This window comes from Oncorhynchus clarkii, chromosome 8, assembly GCF_045791955.1.
Source record: "Oncorhynchus clarkii lewisi isolate Uvic-CL-2024 chromosome 8, UVic_Ocla_1.0, whole genome shotgun sequence".
NCBI lineage: Eukaryota > Metazoa > Chordata > Actinopteri > Salmoniformes > Salmonidae > Oncorhynchus > Oncorhynchus clarkii.
In genome coordinates, this window is record NC_092154.1 from 20,380,921 (window position 1) to 20,400,719 (window position 19,799).

The 19,799-nt window shown below is 41.9% G+C and overlaps 1 protein-coding gene across 8 annotated transcripts in view; it reads right to left on the reverse strand.

Annotated features, from left to right (window-relative positions):
* LOC139415086 (receptor-type tyrosine-protein phosphatase kappa-like) overlaps positions 1-19,799 on the reverse strand; it is a 164,326-nt gene that overhangs the window by 92,770 nt on the left and 51,757 nt on the right. For all 8 annotated transcript variants that reach the window (XM_071162873.1, XM_071162868.1, XM_071162870.1 and 5 more), the window contains exon 3: positions 15,549-15,820. In XM_071162873.1, the coding sequence (XP_071018974.1) occupies positions 15,549-15,820 (272 nt within the window). The remainder of the gene's footprint in view (positions 1-15,548; positions 15,821-19,799) is intronic.

Genomic DNA, 19,799 nt, shown 5'->3' on the forward strand with positions numbered 1-19,799 from the left:
ACCCTTATCTGTCCTTAGGATATATCAAACTGGCTCACATAGTGTTGTTCTATTCTGGACACATAAGTATGCCTAAGTGTTGGAGGGCCAACGAGAACAGATGTACATTTCTATAAATGGTCAATTCAAAAGGTTTTGCCTCCACTTGAAGCTGATTATAGAAAATAACCCTTCAACATTGTGCACTTTGTTTTTCACAGAACACAACCTGAAATGAATCTTTCTTAGAACTCACAATGTACTAAATCTATTGTGAGATCTAAAGGACAATTTACAGCTGAATCCTGATCCCCTGAATTTCTAAGCATGACTTTCAGCAAGAAAAGAGAGAGAGACAGAATAAACATGTACAGTAATAGTTCATGCCAGCTGCAGCCTAGCTCTAGCTTAAGGATGGGCAACTAGCGGTCATGTGACGCCCCTTTTGTAAGCCTGCGTGTGAATTCCCCACCCCCCAAAAAAGGCTCAACATACTGTTTTAGTATTTAGTATTTATTAGGATCCCCAATTAGCTAGTGCCGAGGCAGCGGCTACTCTTCCTGGGTCAAAAAGGAAACAACACAACAAATAAAATACAAAATATATATAAATATACATACACTGTAGCACTACATTTACATTACAATTTAGCCATTCAGCAGATGCTCCTCATCCAGAGTGACCCACAACTAGTGTATTCATCTTAAGAAATCCAGGCGAGACAACCACACATCACAGTCGTATCACATACATAATACAATACATAATGCAAAGCAAAACACAGTCCCCGTTGTGTTGTTCTTTTTTCTGGGTTTTTTTGATCTGGTTTTATTGCTAGCTTGAGCTACCTGCGATGGCAGAGGGCTCCAATTAGTCATGGCTCAATTTAATACTGTGTGTTTCCCAGCCCCTGTTCTGGACAAGGGGACTGTGAAAAGACCTCTGGTTGCATGTCTTGTGTGATACCGATGAATGTCTGAACTGTGTGCCCACTGCTTGAACACAGTTCGGTACCTTCAGCACATCAACACCTCACACAAAGACCAACAGTGATGCAGTCAATCTCTCCTAAACTTTGAGCCAGGAATGATAAGCAGGCATTTCATTGACATTCGTCCTCTGTGTACTTCAAAGTGCAATACGTGCTGCTCTGTCCTGGAACAACTGCAATTTGGATATGTCTTTCTTTGCCGCACCTGACCACATAACTGGGCAGTATTCCAGATGCGACAAAACTAAGGCCTTTAGGACCTGTCTGCTTGTCTTAGATGTCAAGAAAGCAGAGCAAGAATAGTAGAATACACAAGGTGCAATTTTGAAATGTGTTTTTGCATCAGTAGTTTTACTCTTATGTCAGTCACTGACAGTTACTCAATTAGCCCATGTCACCAAAAAAATTTACGTTGATACGTTAGTTAGCGGCCAGCTATCTAAACTTGTAGTAATCATGGTCGAATTAGTGACGGGGGGGGCCCCATTTGTATTTGATTTGTGTTTATTATGGTTCGCCATTAGCTGCCAACGCAGCAGCTACTCTTCCGGGGGTCTGGCAAAATTAAGGCAGTTATACAATTTAAAAAACATTACAATACATTCATTACAGATTTCACAACACACTAAGTGTGTGCCCTCAGGCCCCTACTCCACTACCACATATCTACAACACAAAATCCATGTGTACGTGTGCATATAGCGCATATGTTATCATGTGTGTATGCATGGAGTTTGTGCATGTTTGTGTTGCTTCACAGTCCCCGCTGTTCCATAAGGTGAATTTGTATAACTTTTTAAAATTTGATTCTACTGCTTACATCAGTTACCTAATGTGGAATAGAGTTCCATGTAGTCATGGCTCTATGTAGTACTGTGCACCTCCCATAGTCTGTTCTGGACTTGGGGACTGTGAAGAGACCACTGGTGGTATGTCTTGTGGGGTATGCATGGGTGCTAGTCGATTAAATAGACAGCTCGGTGCTTTCAACATGTCAATACCTCTCACAAATACAAGTAGTGAAGAAGTCAATCTCTCCTACACTTTGAACCAGGAGAGATTGACATGCATATTATTAATGTTTGCTCTCTGTGTACATCCAAGGGCCAACCGTGCTGCTCTCTTTTGAGCCAATTGCAAATGTCCCTCTTCGTGGCACCTGACTACCAACCTTGTTGATAGTACTGTTAAGAAGGTAGAAGGTACTGAACAAAACATATAAATACACCATGCAACAATTTTACTGAGTTACAGTTCATATAAGGAAATAAGGAAATGTAAATAAATTCATTAGGCCCTAGCCTATGGATTTCACATGACTGAGCAGGGGTGCAGCCATGGGTGGGCATATAGGCCCACCAACTGGGGAGCCAGGCCCAGCAAATCAGAATGACTTTTTCATCACAGACATAAATACTCCCCAGACAATCCCGAATGTGAAGAAGCCAGATGTGGAGGTCCTGGACTGGCGTGGTTACACGTGGTCTGCAGTTGTGAGGCCAGTTGGACATACTGCCAAATTATCTAAATAAAATGACGTTGAGGCAGCTTATGGTAGAGAAATTAACATTTTGTTCCCTTGCAACAGCTCTGGCGGACATTCCTGCAGTTAGCATGCCAATTGCACGCTCCTTCAAAACTCTGTGGCACTGTGTTGTGTGACAAAACAGCACATTTTACAGTGCCTTTTATTGTCCCCAGCAAAAGGTGCACCTGTGTATTGATTATGATGCTTAAATCAGCTTCTCGATATGACCAAACAGTAAAGTGGATGGATTATCTTGGCAAAGGAAAAACGTTCACTTACAGGGATGTAAACAAATTTCTGCTTAGAATTTGAGAGAAATATGATTTTTGTGTGTATGTCAGGGATGTTTTATTTCAACTCATAAAACATGGGACCATCATTTTACATGTTGAGTTTATATTTTTGTTCGGTATAGAATTGCAAGAAATTAATACTAAAACCTCAATTTTTTTCTCTCCTCTGTCAAGACGATTGCCGCTAGATTGTTTTGCTTGCAAGGTGAGGGAAACAACATTTTGCTTAGGGTCCCCAAATGGCTAGGGCCGGCTCTGACTACATCTTGGTATGGATGTGGGGACACAGACCCGCGAGCCACTGCTCGCGTTGCCCATCCCTGCTCTAGCTTAAAAATGATATTTAGCTTTTAGCTGAGATACATAACCTTTTAAGTGATCTCCCTCTTAATGCATACGATATTGGCTAAACAAATCTTAAACCAGCACTTGCGATAATTCCAATACGAGGATTATGGTATACATTTTGAAGGAAGCAGTGGTTCTAAGTACAGTCAGTGCAACCATGGGAATCTGTCATGACCCCCCCCCCCCCCCCCCCCCCTCTATAGATCTACTTTCCACAACTAGTGAAAATGGACAGATGTACTGTATTCGGTTAGCAGATTATTAACTCAATACCATGATCTTATTTGAGCCTGGTCTTACAACACCTATTAGTCTTTGGGGTTCAAGGTGATAGAGTAGCCATTTCCAAACTACCGATTGCAATTTTCAGTTGTCACAGTAAAGAGAAGAGGCTGGACATCATTGAAAATTGAAGTTGAGAACAAACAAAAAACAAACTCTGCTGTGACACCCTGTGCTGGAGCAATTATCTTAACTGAGCTAGCTGCAACAGACTAGCCCTTATATCACCCTGCCATAAACCAGTGAGCTCTCCTCAGAGCATCAGCCCCCTGACAGCTCTTTGAAAAGAACAAACTCTGAACCCCTCCAGGTGGGGAGAAGACGGTGACATATTCACAACACAGGCTGAGGATGACAGCCAACGGAATAAAAACACTCAGAGTGGATATATGCAAATTGGTGGTTTACATTCATCCCATTTTGATTTGAGGAACTAAGGAGTTTACTCAGCAACCCTGTGATAAAGTTAAATTATCCCAAAATGTCTCCACACAATAAATCAATACAGACCAAATGAAAGTCTCTGAAAGGTGAAATAGACAGCAAACTCAAATCAAATTATATTTGTCACACGCTTCGTGAACAACATTTGTCGCTGTAATCATCACATACACTGCTGCTACTGTTTAGCATCTGACACTTTAATCCTAGTTAGGCCGGACAAAGTAGAATTACTGTTTAAACGATGCCCCGCCTCACTTTTCTCCACACACCGAAAACAAAAATCAGATGTGTTCTTTTTTTTGGCCAATATATAAGTATTTTTGTTTATAATACACTGTCCGCTCTCCCAAATTGATACCCAAGAGACCAGACAGCCTCAGATCATGTTCAAGCCTCAGATTGGATAGTGAAACACACAGGCTTGCACCTGCAGGCGACGTGCAGATGTTTAATTTACCTCTCATGCGGTCATAGCAAATTCCTACTATTTATGTGTCCAGGTTAAACGTGGGACGTCCCTCATTATAAACAAACATTCGGTTAAATTTATGGTTATGCATCATTTTCAGATCTATTAGAAGCGATTAATAGACAAAACAACAATGTATTTTAACCAATTGACTGGCCAGAGATCAGGGCATTCATCGGCAAAGAGCAGGGCAAGCTGATAGTATTTTGGACAACCAAATCGAACTCAAAATGAAATCAAGTGTGTCAGCTGTATAGTGATTTGCGATTCATAACTTACATTTTAACAGTACTACCAGTAGTAGTAGGCCAACCAATAACACCACGAAAGAATGCGTTTGAAGTGATGATTAGCCGCCGAGAACAGCTAGCATGTCCAGCAAGGTACATCGCCAGTGGCACTCACACACTTCATGCAGATCAGCAGGTGGGGGCTTTTCGTGGCAGCCATACGAGACAAGGAGGATGCGGTGAGCAAAGTTACTGGGCTCGAATTTAGTCACGCTTTTTCTATATAGATTGATGCTTCTAATTGTGCATGTTTAAACAACTTTTTTTATGATTGTATTGTTACATTAATTTGGCAGACCTAACTTGATTGACCCTCTTTCTACAAGGCCTAGTTTATGAGAGGCCTAATCATATTTGTATGAATATTTTGTTAACGCCTAGGCAATAAAGATGCATTCAGGTAATTAACTCATTATTATGTATCAACATTTTAATTTGATTACAATTATTTATTGTCAATCATTCTTCAATTTACTAAGCTATACAATTAAGTAGATTAATGAACTGATAATACAACCATACATTACTTATTTTTGTAATATAATTTTTTGATTATGATAGGATGTATAATAGAATATTGCATTATGTGAATAATGTTCATAAATGTTAATTTGTGTATTAATAATAATAATCTGACTGGCCAATTGTGTGAGTCAGGGGCTGGGGCCATAGAGGGCAAAAAATATATAAATAGTATTTTTCCACAGGAGCATAATGTATTCAGAGGATCTATAGTTTATTTAAAAAATAACTGTTGATTAAGGTATCACAAGCACATACAGGTATCTGCAAAATAAAGGAAACACCAACAAAGTGTCTTAAAAGGGTCTACCTGGCCTGCTGACTCCTGGCTGTCCCCAGTCCACCTGGTCATGCTGCTACTCCAGTTTCAACTGTTCTGCCTTCGGCATATGGAAACCCTGACCTGTTCACCGGACATGCTACCTTGTCCCGGACCAGCTATTCTCTCTCTCTCTACCGCACCTGCTGTCTCGACCTCTGAATGACCCTGCTGGTCATCTATGAACATCTTGAAGAACAACCTGGCCTTAATGGCCATGTTCTATCCCCACCCGGTACAGCCAGAAGAGGACTGGCCTCCCCTCAGAGCCTGGTTCTTCTCTAGGTTTCTTCCTAGGTTCCTGCCTCTTTAGGGAGTTTTTCCTAGCCACCATGTGTAGCACTTTGTGACATCTACCGATGTAAAAAGGGCCTTATAAATAATTGCCTCTGCACTGCATCTCCGTGCTAAAGGCCTTACTACAGAACCTGGTTCGATCCCGGGCTATATCACAACAGGCCATGATCAGGAGTCCCATAGGGCGGCGCACAATTGGCCCAGCGTCGTCCGGGTTAGGGTAGGGTTTGGCCAGGACAGGCCGTCATTGTAAAATAAGAATTTCTTCTTAACAGACTTGCATAGTTAAAAAAAGGTTAAATAAAACATTTAAATACATTGATTGATTGTTGGGCAACCAATGGGCTGCCAGAACAGCTTGAATACGGCTTGGCATAGATTCTACATTTGGACCTAAACCATGCCAGGAAAATGCACCCCACACCATAATATATACTTTGTATCCCTTGTTTACTCAAGTGTTTCCTTTATTTTGACAGTTACCAGTATGCCTACAGTCAGGAAGGCTGCAGTTTGAGCACCATGCGGGTCAAATATACAACTTGTTGTGTTGTGGCCATAGACATATAATCCATAGAAGGGCATTGTAACTTCTTACCCTGGTTAAATAGACTGTTAAATTTGTGTACACTAGCAATGGATGCCAGTCCTGACTTGAATGGGAACTGCCATCGATGGATTATATTTCTATGGTTGGTTGCAGCTGTTGGTTTTGCAGATTTAAGAAAATAATAATACATTTAAAAAAAACGCAGGAAAATCATAGTTTGGAAGCAAAACCCTACTGCTGAAAAGAGAAGACTAATCTGTCTGCAAAACAAATCAAAGAAAAAAAAAATATTTTTTTCAAATATATATATTTTTGGATAACTGCAGCACTTTTTTTCAAAGTAGCTCATCTTGAGAGTCTATTGCCACGACGAGCACATCGGCCATCACAGTGAGTAGCCTATAGCTTCATCTTCATCATTAGGTGAGTCAGTGTGCCACTGGACATTTTATGTAGTAGCCTACTGTAGCCTATGACACATAACAGCCTCCACTCTTTTGGAACATTGCTGTAGGGACTTGCTTCCATTCAGCCACAAATAGCATTAGTGAGGTCGGGTACAGATATTTGGCAATTAGGCCTGGCTCGCAGTCGGTTCCAATTCATGCCAAAGGTGGTCGATGGGGTTATGGTCAGTGTTCTGTGAAGGCCAGTCAAGTTCTTCCAAAACGATCTCGACAAATCATTTCTGTATGGACCCTGCTCTGTGCACGGGGGCATTGTCATGCTGAAACAGGAAAGGGCCTTCCCCAAACTGTTGTCACAAAGTTGGAAGCACAGAATCATCTAGATTGTAATTGTATGCTGTAGCATTAACATTTCCCTTCACTGGAACTAAGGGGCCTGAACCATGAAAAACAGCCCCAGACCATTATTCCTCCTCCACCAAACTTTACAGTTGGCACTATGCATTGGGGCATAGTGAAGGTGCCATTAATACAGGTAACGAGTGGAGGACAGAGGAGCCTCTTAAAGAAGAAGTTACAGGTCTGTGAGAGCCAGAAATCTTGCTTGTTTGTAGGTGACCAAATACTTATTTTCCACCATAATTTGCAAATAAATTCATAAAAAATCCTACAGTGTGATTTTCTGGATGTTTTGATGATGAAAAGTACAGGCCTCTCTCGTCTTTTTAAGTGGGAGAACTTGCACAATTGGTGGCTAACTAAATACTTTTTTGCCCCACTGTATATACTGTAGATTGGAAGTAGCAAGGAGGCGCTATATACTGTAGATTGGAAGTAGCAAGGAGGAGCTAGCTATATAGATAGCAGTTTATCTGGGTTGTGCTGATGACATTTCATTTCGTCATCTGCCTCACCTAAAGCCGATTCTTGTGGAAAGCTGCTATAGACCACCAAGTGCTAACAGTCAGTATATAACGTGTGAAATGCTTGACAGAGAGAGGTATATTTTCTGGGTGATTTAAATATTGACTGGCTTTTATCAAGCTGCCCACTCAAGAGAAAGCTTCAAACTGTAACCAGTCAACCTACCAGGGTAATTACAAACAGCACAGACATGAAATCATCAACATGTATTGATCACACGTTTACTAGTGCTGCAGAAATTTGCTTTAAAAGCAGTATCCAAATCCATCAGATGTAGTGATGACAATATAGTAGCCATATCTAGGAAAACCAAAGCTCCAAAGGCTGGGCCTAATATAGTGTATAAGATGTCATACAAAAAGTTTTGTAGTGATTCCTATGTTGTTGATATTTGTTGTGGTGTGTATTGAGGAGCAACCAGACGCTGCAGTTGACACATTTATGACGCCTCTTGCACTGAGATGCAGTGTCTTGCGACTAGCAATCCCAGATCCAGGAGCGTAATCATAGCAAACGAATTAGCATAACGCAGCGAACATAAATACCCCTAGAAACTTTTCCTATTCATGAAAATCACAAATGAAATATATTCAAACACAAGCTTAGCCTTTTGTTAATCACACTGTCATCTCAGATTTTCAAAATATGCGTTACAGCCAACGCTAGACAAGCATTTGTGTAAGTTTATCATGGCATAATGCTATGCTAGGCTCTGCTGGCAGCATGCAACATTTTCACGAAAATAAGAAAAGCAACCAAATTAAAGAATTTACCTTTGAAGAACTTCGGATGTTTTCACTCAGGAGACTCCCAGTTAGATAGCAAATGTTCCTTTTTTCCAAAACGATTATTTTTGTAGGTGAAATAGCTCCCGTTTGTTCATCATGCTTGGCTGAGGAATCGACCGGAAAATGCTAACACTACAACGCCAAACTTTTTTCAAAATTAGCTCCATAATATCGACAGAAACACGGCAAACGTTGTTTAGGATCAATCCTCAAGGTGTTTTTAACAAATTATTCGATAATATATTCGTCGAGGCAATTGGTTTCTCATAAGAAGCGATTGGAAAAATGGCTACCTCAGTATTTTACGCAAGATTTTCTGCGGGACACCATGTGACCACTTGCTAAATATGGTCCCTTACGGCTATTCTTCAACGGAAATGCGTAAAAAGACGTCACAATGCTGTAGACACCTTGGGGAATACGTGGAAAACGTAAGCTCATTCGTAGCTCATTCACAGCCATATAAGGAGTCATTGGCATGAGGCAGTTTCAAAAAATGCGCCACTTCCTGGTTGGATTTTTATCTGGGTTTCGCCTGGAACATCAGTTCTGTTGCACTCACAGACAATATCTTTGCAGTTTTGGAAACGTCAGAGTGTTTTCTATCCAAAGCTGTCAATTATATGCATAGTCAAGCATCTTTTCGTGACAAAATATCTTGTTTAAAACGGGAACTTTTTCATCCAAAAATTTAAATAGCGCCCACTAACACGTTACTGGTTTTAAAGATGCAGTGTCTGTTACGTGTTTTAGTTTTCTATTATTTCTCTATTTTATTTTTCTGCTTTGTTGGGAAGGGCCAGTAACTAAGCATTTCACTGTTAGTCTACACCTGTTGCTTACGAAGCATGTGACAAATAACATTAGGTTTGAGACTGCAGCTGGGCTGGGCCTACATGGAGCCTGCATGCGCTGCACATACAACCATGATGTCAGCAACTCCTGCCATCCCAGCCGGTTGTGTGTGTGTGTGTGTGTGTGTGTGTGTGTGTGTGTGTGTCTGTGAGAGAGAGAAAGGGGGGGGGGGTGGCTGTACTAGATTTTCTGCTCAATGTTACCAATTTGTTCACTGTGATTGTAACCCAGTTCTATCAAATATTCATACTAGCCACTTCTGTGGTCTGCAAGTGAATAATATATACATATATTTACATTGTGAGCATAAACATTTGGTTGTACAGACCTACTCCAAGACATTATATATTTTTTCTCTCCCTTTCTCTCAACCAGAGATAAATACAATCCACTGATTACAGAAAGAGCTTTGATCATCAATATTATCACATAGGCAACCAACACAAGTAGGAATATCAGAAACTGATACTCAACTGCCGAGACTCTTTAAACAAACTACGGCCGTGACTTGGAAATATACAGTAAACACTGTCAGAGATGCAAACACGCGTGTGCAAACAGACACATCTGTCAGCCAGGCACCCACTCATCACTTCACCCAGATGATGGGGGGATATTTGCCGTTCTCTTATCGCCTTACCTGCCAGAGATAAAGGCCTGGGGTGGAGAGGAGGAGAGAGGAGGGAGGAGGAGAGAGGAGGGAGGGAGGAGAGAGGAGGGAGGGAGGAGAGAGGAGAAAGGAGGAGAGAGGAGGGAGGGAGAGAGGAGGGAGGAGGAGAGAGGAGGGAGGAGGAGAGAGGAGGGAGGAAGAGAGAGGAGGGAGGAGGAGAGAGGAGGGAGGAGGAGAGAGGAGGGAGGAGGAGAGGAGGGAGAGAGGAGAGAGGAGGGAGGAGAGAGAGGAGGGAGGGAGGAGGAGAGAGGAGGGAGTGAGGAGGAGAAGAGGGAGAGAGGAGGAGGGAGGAGGAGAGGAGAGGCATTCTGCTGGAGGAGCTACACAACCATCCCCCAACTGCATTTATTCCGCTGATCATTACCACAGCGCTCACAGAGTAAACATTGTCAGAAGAAATAAAACAATTGATACAAATGTGATGAGGGAAAAGCCTTTTATTTCCGCGGGAGCAGCCCGGGAGACGTCATTCATCACGTCTACAGGGGGAGAAAATAAAATATGTGCCAAAATGTTTGCCTTGAAGGAAAGATGCAGCACCCTGTTTTGAGGCCTCCGGTGGGATGTGCACGGCTGCGCAGGCTCTCTTTCTCCTCCAGGATGGCCCATTAGAAGCAATATATTCTGCCTTCAGACTCCCACCCATGATTCCTCACAGGGCGGTCCATAGGAGGGACATCACTCATAGTTGAAGAGTAATCTCTAGCTTTGTGTTATCAATTTCAATGTATCATTTCACCCGCTGCATGCCGGCATAAGGGCCCATTACTTTATTATGGCAGAGAGCCCCGACAATAATGAAGTAAGGACTTCTGAAAAATCTAAACATTTTTTGAGGTACAAAAGTGAGATTCTACCTTACTAACATTGATTGTTTCAGTATTCAGATCAATAGCCGGGGCCAAATTAGAGTGATTACACTCAGCGAGATTAAGTCTGAAGCACGATGAGAAGGAGGGAGGGGAGAGGCCTGTGGTGTGTGTAGATGTTCACTCAGATTGTAGCTAACTGAGAACAAATTCCTGATCAAAATCAAACCACTAAACCAGGGATAGGATATCTAGTGAATATAGAACCAACACTGACCACAATGGAACAGCCAACTCAAGTCTTTCAAAGGGCTCAGGCTCATTTCACTTCAATAAGAATTAGACTCTAGAATCCATAGCGAGTGTGGCTCTAATCATGTTAATCATCTTAAGAGTGTGTCATTAACACTGATTAAATGACCCTAATGGATGTATTGGATAGCTCTGCGTCGGCTGGAGAAAGCCCTCAGTGCAAGAACGCAATTTAACTCAATGTAGCACAGTCAGCACTGGACCGTTATGATAAGACCTGTTATTTCTACTCGACAGGAGGGCTGTATTCACACACACACAACCTTCTGCCAGCCATCTATAGGTTCACACTCAGTCAGAGAGTCAGGAATGAGTCTGAGTTGGGAGGGCAGAAAGCCAAGATAATGAGGAGGAGGTGGAGGTGGAACGGCCTTAACAAGAGATGCCAGCCCTCAGCCTTCAGACCTCAACCCTCCCAAACAATGCGTTCTTTCTTTTCCACTCACACACATTTGCACAAACCAACCCCCACCCATACCAAGTGTACACAACCAGGAGTGGCTTGCCCGCTCACACACTCCTTGTGACTCACACTCATGTAAGACCTCACTTGCCACTCCATTAATTAAAACTGTTCTGAAGACGCACACACACCCCTGAAGACAACTAGAGCGGAGGGTTCTGGACCGCAGGTAAGACCATTTAGGTCAGTATCCATGGAAATTAGTCAACATTGTATGAAGAGACACACAAATAGTATATTGACACATCACGCATGTATGACCATTTCACTAATATGTGCTCAGATGAAAACGTTATATTCTGGCATAATACCTGACAATACCTTAACACTCCCCAGACAGGATGTAATCTCACTTCTAACTTATTTTTACGTAACCATTCCTTATGACATGTTTAATTAACCCTATTTAGTAATTTATTTAAATGCAAATGCCAGAAATAAAGACCTATTATTAAGGTAAAATCAAATGATTCTCTATAGTAACAGACAATATTTATGCACAAAATGACCAGCTGTCAAATTTGTGTCTGGTGTCATCACTCCAATCAAAGGTGACAAAGACACCAATGTTGAACGTGATGTGGATTCAGAGAAATACGGACAAACATAAAATAAACAGCAGCCTCAGCGAGGGAAAGAAAAGGAGCGAGAGAGAGAATAAGAGACAGAGAGAGAGAAAGAGCGAGAGAGAAAGAGAGAGAGAGAGAGAATGAGAGAGAGAGACAGAGAGAATGGGAGAAAGAGAGAATGAGACAGAGAGAAAGAGAGAGAATGAGAGAGAGTGAGACAGAGACAGAGAATGAGAGAGACAGAGAATGAGAGAGAGAGACAGAGAGAGACAGAGAATGAGAAAGAGAGACAGAGAGACAGAGAGAGAGAGAGAGAGAGAGAGAGAGAGAGAGAGAGAGAGAGAGACAGAGAATGAGACAGAGAGAAAGAGAGAGACAGAGAGACAGAGAGAATGAGAGAGAGAGACAGAGAATGAGAGACAGAGAGAACCAGAAAGAGACATGGTGTCACTGGCCCTAGAGTTTCATTAGTTTATCACTTCTAATATTAGAGGCTATTAATTATAATGCACTGCTCTCCTAAATTATCCCTAATCCCCTGTGTGTAGTCTAATTTACAGGCTAAAATGTCTAAGCTTGCTCCGCTCTCTGCAGGGGGTGCGGGACGGGGGTGTGTGGCTGCCAGGTGTCTATGAGGGGATCCATTTACAAAAGGCCTTTACAAGCACACCTTTTGGAAGACAGCAGCTCAGTAGGAGACACAAAATGTCCTTCAGCAGGGGAGGAAAAATGGGTTGATGAGTCACCCACTAAATCTCGGGCCTACGATAAAAAAAAATGTTTTACCCGAATGTGGTTTATACAGTTTTAGTGGGCTGCCTTTGTGAAATAGCTAGAGTTATGAATCAACACTGAAAAATACTCAATTGATGAGTTGATGATGGATATATGGATGGACCCTTTAAAAAAATTTAAAATAATTATTGATTGAATAAATTGAGAATCTGCATGTGTGCAGAATGTGCTTAACTTAGAAGATATAAAAGATGTAATGACTACTTGTGACCAGCAGAGGCAACCAAATATAATGAAACAAAGACACAAGCACGCACACCTGTGGCCAAGCCTTTTTTTCTCTCTCCTTCAATCACTTCCTTAATAGCTCACTCCAAAGTAAGTACACCTACCTTATCTTTTCAGATGCTTTATCAAATTAAACATTTCATAACATGCTTATGGAATTGAATAGTCCTATTTCACCTCTCATCTCTCACTACTATTCTGGTATTACAGCAAAGTGTCCTCACAGATGCATGTGGAAACACGGGAGTGTCCATTTACACTAGCCATTGTCAGCATGACAGGTCATTACAACTGTAGCTCTGACACCACGAGCAAAGGACACAAAAAAAACACTCAAATCTGATTAGAATAATAAGAATACGCACCAGCCACTTAAAATTCCCCATCACTCCTAGATGACGTGTTGACCAGAGTACTGAATCATTCATTCCTTCCAATTAGTGACATGACAGGCCACGGGTTTCATTAACCACACAGAGAGAAGAGGTGACGGCAAAATGCAAACGAAATTGGCAGAGAAAGGGAGGCGAGCTTACCGAATCAAATCCCATTCCAAAAGGCGGATAAATAAAGTATCTGAAGAGCGAAAGGAGAGGGGAACAGGAGGCGAGAGTACACCAGCTACATGGCCATTTGATAATTGCAAAGGTTCTCACTAAATCTAGCCCAACGTCTTTAGCTTTCAAAGTCTCTGCTCTTATCAATCGACATGCATTCTGAATATTTCAAATCAGTTTTCAATCATTTATGGTCAATGTACCCGTCTCGCATGGCTACATTGGAGGGGAACTGCAAAGAAAAATAAAAACCTGCCTCTGCATTATGTTCTAAGCTGCAGCAGCAGGAACTATTAGCAGGACTCTGAGAATAAAGAACCTGGCTGGCACCCTTGCTCCTGTTTCACAGCCTTTGAGAGGTATAGCTCTGGGCAGTTAGGATTGTCACCCCTGAATACCTCACTGAGAACCCATACTTAGGGCTGGGATGATAGGGTTGTCAGACCGGCTTTAGATGGCACAGAGTGATATGCAGCTATCCTGCTGGGCCCCTCCGGCGTACACAGCCACACACATTGCCTGTGTGCCCCAGCATCCACTCCTGAATCCTGAGTCCGGGTCAACACAGATAAATCAGTGACCTAGCCTAAGCTCAACTCAGCCACATTGCTACAAGACAAGCCCTCATTAGTGTGTGTGGTTGCATACATGCATGTGTGTGTGCCTCTGTGTGTGTGTGTGTGTGGTATTGGACTTATTAGTACCAGTCATTAATTATTTTAGGACCACATCCCTGACAGGGAAACACAAGTGCAAAACAGTGCTGTAGGTCCTCTTCACCTCTCCATACCTCCTCCTTAACCATCCATTCTCATACAGAGCTGGCTACTTTGTGATACAGCCTGGTTAGATTCCAGTCGTGATTGAGAGTCCCATAGGGCGGCGCACAATTGGCACAGCGTTGTCCGGATTAGGGTTTGGCCGGGGTAGGCCGTCAATGTAAATAAGAATTTGTTCTTAACTGGTTAAATAAATAAATAAAATACTTGAGAGCTTTGCTTATCAGTTATAAATCTGGCTGTAAGGAAGGATTAATGATATTAATATAAAAGAGATCAATAAATCACTCCCCATTGTACACTCCTCCTAAAAAAGGTATTTACAGGGCCTCCTGAGTGGTACAGTGGTCTAAGGCACTGCATCGCAGTGCTGGAGGCATCACTACAGACCTGGGTTTGATCCCGGGCTGTGTTGCAGCCGGCCACGACCGGGAGACCAATGAGGCAGCATTGGCCCAGCATTGTCCGGGTAGGGGGAGGGTTTGCACCATCGTGCTCTAGCAACTCCTGTGGCAGGGGCGCATGCATGCTGACACGTTCGCCAGTTGTACTGTGTTTCCTCTGACACATTGGTGCGGCTGGGTTAAGGTTAAGCGAGCAGTGTGTCAAAAAGCAGTGCGGCTTGGCAGGGTTGTGTTTCGGAGGACGCATGGCTCTCGACCTTCACAAGTTCCCGAGTCCGTACGGGAGATGCAGTGATGGGAGACATACAGCCAATAGGTCCATCTCAATATCATTGCTGCAGAGGCCTTGGTCTATATGTATAAAGTGTCTTTGAGTAGGAGAGCCGATCTAGGATCAATCCCCCTGTCCATGTAATCTTATTTATTTTGATCTAAAAGTAAAAACGTATCCTAGATCAGCACTCCTACTCTGAGATATTTGATATGGCCCCAGATGGATACTTATAGCGTTTTACTCTATTTTATTATTATTATTATTATTATTAACTTCATTTTTGGGAAAGAGCTCTCAAGTAAGCATTTCACTGAACTGTTTTACACCTGTTGTATCCTGTGCACGTGGCGAACAAACTTTAAAACGTAATAGGTATTGCAATGGTGTAGTGAGTCTATGTACCTGATACTCGTTAGGCCAGAAGGTACTGACGGCCAGCTCAGCCCGGAGCCAGTCCTTCCCGGTGTAGCTGGTCACATTCCAGATGGGATTAGCCAGGGGACCTTTGTTAACCTTTACCAGGATGTTCAGGGTCCCCGGGCTGGAGCCATCTTGGGTATACAATAAGTAGTTGAAGTCAATACAGTGGGTGTCGTTTTCCTTCATTACTGGCAGCTGAATGCGTGCCTTCTCTCCGGCATCGTGCTGGGAGGAGTCCACCATCATGTAGGAACCTGAGGGGGGATAGGAGAAGGAGAAGATGGGGCATTATAGGACATGGAGAGAAGAAGGGCCTAGAGTCAGACTCTCAGCGAACCAAGGGTTACCCACTCCACTTTAAGTGGTCCAATCCCACTGGGCACACACTGGTTGAATCAACGTTGTTTCCACGTCATTTCAATTAAATTACGTAGAACCAACGTGGAATAGACATTGAATTGACATCTATGTCCAGTGGGATGTTTCTTAGTGGCAAACTTTGAGTAAAGACCAAACAAAAATAAATGTTTCAAAGGACATTTAATTGATTGAATAAAGTTTTATCCACTAAATGAGAACAAATAAGATTATTTTTTGAAAATGTCCATGTAGAGTTCAGTGCAGGTAATTTACCTTTGAAGGAACAAACTACACTGAACAAAAATATAAACGCAACCTGTAAAATCCTGGTCCCATGTTTCATGAGCTGAAATAAAATATCCCAGAAATGTTCCATATGGACAAAAAACATGTATCTCTAATTCTGTGCACAATTTGTTTAAATCCCTGTTAGTGAGCATTTGATCCTTTGTCAATGAGGAGTATTTCTGTCTGTAAATAAAGTCCTTTTGTGAGGAAAAACTCATTCTGATTGGCTGGGCCTGGCTCCCCACTGGGTGGGCCTGGCTCCCAAGTGGGTGGATCTATGCCATCTAAGGTCCACCCACGTCTACGTCTCTGCCCAGTCATGTGAAATCCATAGATTAAGGCCTAATGAATTCATTTCAATTGACCGATTTCCTTATATGAACGGTAAACTTAGCAAAATCTTTGAAATTGTTGCATGTTGCGTATATATTTTTTGCTGATATTCCCTTAAGCAAGACACCAAGGCCTCATTTCAAAACCATTTGTCACAAAAACAGTACATCTGTTCAACATTTTCAGGCCTGCCAAATCAATGAATCCAATTCAAGCTCAGTTCTGATTACTCATATTGCAACAAAACTCTGACCCAACATTGTGTGTATAGCTCTAAGCAAATATACATTTGTAAGAAATCTTTTAGGAACCCATCTGGCAGTGTTTTATCTGTGCTGGTTTTTTTTAAATGAAGATGATTTGCTGTGAAGTGGATGATATTTTCAAGACAGTGGTCTGAATGATTCATCTGCTTTCATCTAGGTAGGACAAATACAGAGAAAACAGGAGGGTCTTTGGAGTGATGCAGTAGTATACAATACCAGTTAAAAGTTTGGACACACCTACTCATGCAAGGGGTTTTCTTTATTTTAACTATAAAATAATAGTGAAGACATCAAAACTATGAAATAACACATACGGAATCATGTAGTAACCAAAAAAGTTTGAGATTTTTCAAGGAAGCCACCCTTTGCCTTGATGACAGCTTTGCACACTCTTGGCATTCTCTCAACCAGCTTCATGAGGCAGACACATGGAATGCAATTCAATTAACAGGTGTGCCTTGTTAAAAGTTAATTTGTGGAAATTATTTCATTCTTAATGGGTTTGAGCCAATCAGTTGTGTTGTGAAAAGGTAGGGTTGGTATACAGAAGATAGCCCTATCTGGTAAAATACCAAGTCCATATTATGGAAAGAACAGCTCAAATAAGCAAAGAGAAACAACATCATCACTTTAAGACATTTAGGTCAGTCAATGCAGAACATTTCAAGAACTTTGAAAGTTTCTTCAAGTGCAGTTGCAAGAACCATCAAGCAATATGATATGAATCTGGCTCTCATGAGGACCGCCACAGGAAAGGAAGACCCAGAGTTACTTCTGCTGCAGAGGATAAGTTCATTGCAGTTATCAGCCTCAGAAATCGGCAATTAACTACACTTCAGATTGCAGCCCAAACAAATGCTTCACAGAGTTCAAGTAAAAGACAAATCTCAACGTCAACTGTTCAGAGGAGACTGCGTGAATCAGGCCTTCATGGCCGAATTACTGCAAAGAAACCTCTACTATCAAACAAGAAAATGACTTAATAACGAGGCTATATACAGTGGGTAAGATAGTCTAGCTAGCTACATTTTCAGATAATACATTTTTCTAATGTTGACAGTCATTTTCATTTTAAGTTAAAGTGTACTGTTAGCTAGCTAGCTAACATTAGCTGGCTGGCTCGCTAGCTAACATTATGTGTATGATCTTATTATTCGTATCTCAGAGCCATTTGCTTTGCTAGTTATAGCCTAATGTTAGCTAGCTAACATTGAACCTGTTTGGTTAGCTACCTACAGATTCATGCAGGGTGGTAACGTCATGAGTTGGGATTATGGTTCACTGTTTACTTAACTAGCTGCATGTCTTAACAAAAGACTCCACTATGCAAGTAACCATTTCAATAGAATGTCACTGCGACAACTGTTGTAGACGTAGCTGGTAAATTCCGTCTGGTTATCTACTCTAATTTCAGAGTATTCTTGTCTGAGTGTGCCAGAGCACAGAATAACTGACAAATTTACGAACGCTCAACACTCAACGCTCAACGGTGAATATGGCCGGTGTCAGTAAACGTTGGCAAAAAAGCGTAAATTGTTGCCAGCTGCACAGTTGCAGTCACCAACGATCTGGATAACGTAAAAACAGCCTAACCAGCTCTGCTAGGGCGAGTAAAATGGTCAGTGTATTGTTCTCTCATTTGTGTCTGGAAGTAGCTAGCCAAAGTTAGGTGCTTGACTGCTGTTGTTACGACACAATGCTCGGATCAACCCTTAAAGAGATTGGTGGGGCTAAAGCTTAAGAAGGTGTGAACGATGCGGAATGGGTGTAGACAAAGAAAAGTATTCCCGAATAGCTAATTGTTTAAAAGGTATACATTTCCAAACATTTCAATTTAAGACCTTTGAAATGTTTTGTGCTCAAAGGCAAGTTTTGTCATTGGGAACAATGGGAGTTTCACGGTTCAAGGTTTATTTTAGGAAAACATACAAGAAAGCCTTCCTCCCCAAAGCTAGGCGGTTGGCCCTCCATTCTCAACACCCCCCCCCCCCTTCCCCCTCCCTACACCCTCTCTTACGGACTGTTCAAGGCCAGGCAGTGTGTTTCTCATCAAGGTACAAAATAAACATGAGGCCTAAAAAAAACTTGTCTGTTTCTCTCTCATGCGATACTTCTTTATGAGAGAGCGATCAGCAAGCTGTCAGAGGAAAAACTAAAGAAACAGCAACATTATTTATTTATTTCACTTTCCCACTAAAGCTCAAACAAAGGAAGTCCAAAGTTGAACAGAATCAATTCTTTTTTCCTATTAAAAATCATTGGACTTTGTTCTGAGGGGGAAATAAATGTACAGCAATAATGAAAGTGGGACTAATGGAAATAATTTTCTAAACAGCGTTTGAAATCAGCGTTGATTCATGTAGATTGAAAACAAACAAATTCACCACCTTTCTTCTGTTTGTGCCTCCAATAAAACTTGAACATGATAGTTTGTCACCTCTGAATTACAGTCTAGTAAATATATTTTGTCTGATTTATGATTGATTCCACATTTGATGTCGGAAGAACCACTTCGGCCCCTTAGAATGGCGTTTTTTACTTGAGGCATGACATCCATGACAAACCAAGATCAAGTAATGTGTCTCAAAGGCGAAAATCTGTTAAACAAATCAATGACATCAGGGCCAGAACCCTTCTCAGGTGTATAAGCAGTGTTTCAGGATGCAGCTGGGTCCACTTTTAAACCACGGCTGAAAACACCAGAAACCAGCTCTCCCCTCAACTGCTGCTTTACAACAGATTACAAACCTCCATTCTCTAAAAAGCAACAACCTGCAATTAAGATCAGTTGAGTACAGCGCTGCTCTGCCACAAAGCACTGGTTTCTCCATGGTGTCAGGGGAGGGAGTGCCACAGACTGGTGCTGTGGTGGTATTCCTCTGCAGAGCTCCAGAACAGATCTGATAAAGACTTTGGCCTGGGGAACAGGGGAAGGCTTCAGTCTACATCAACTCTGGACCAGATAAATTCAGCTGAAATATGGGAT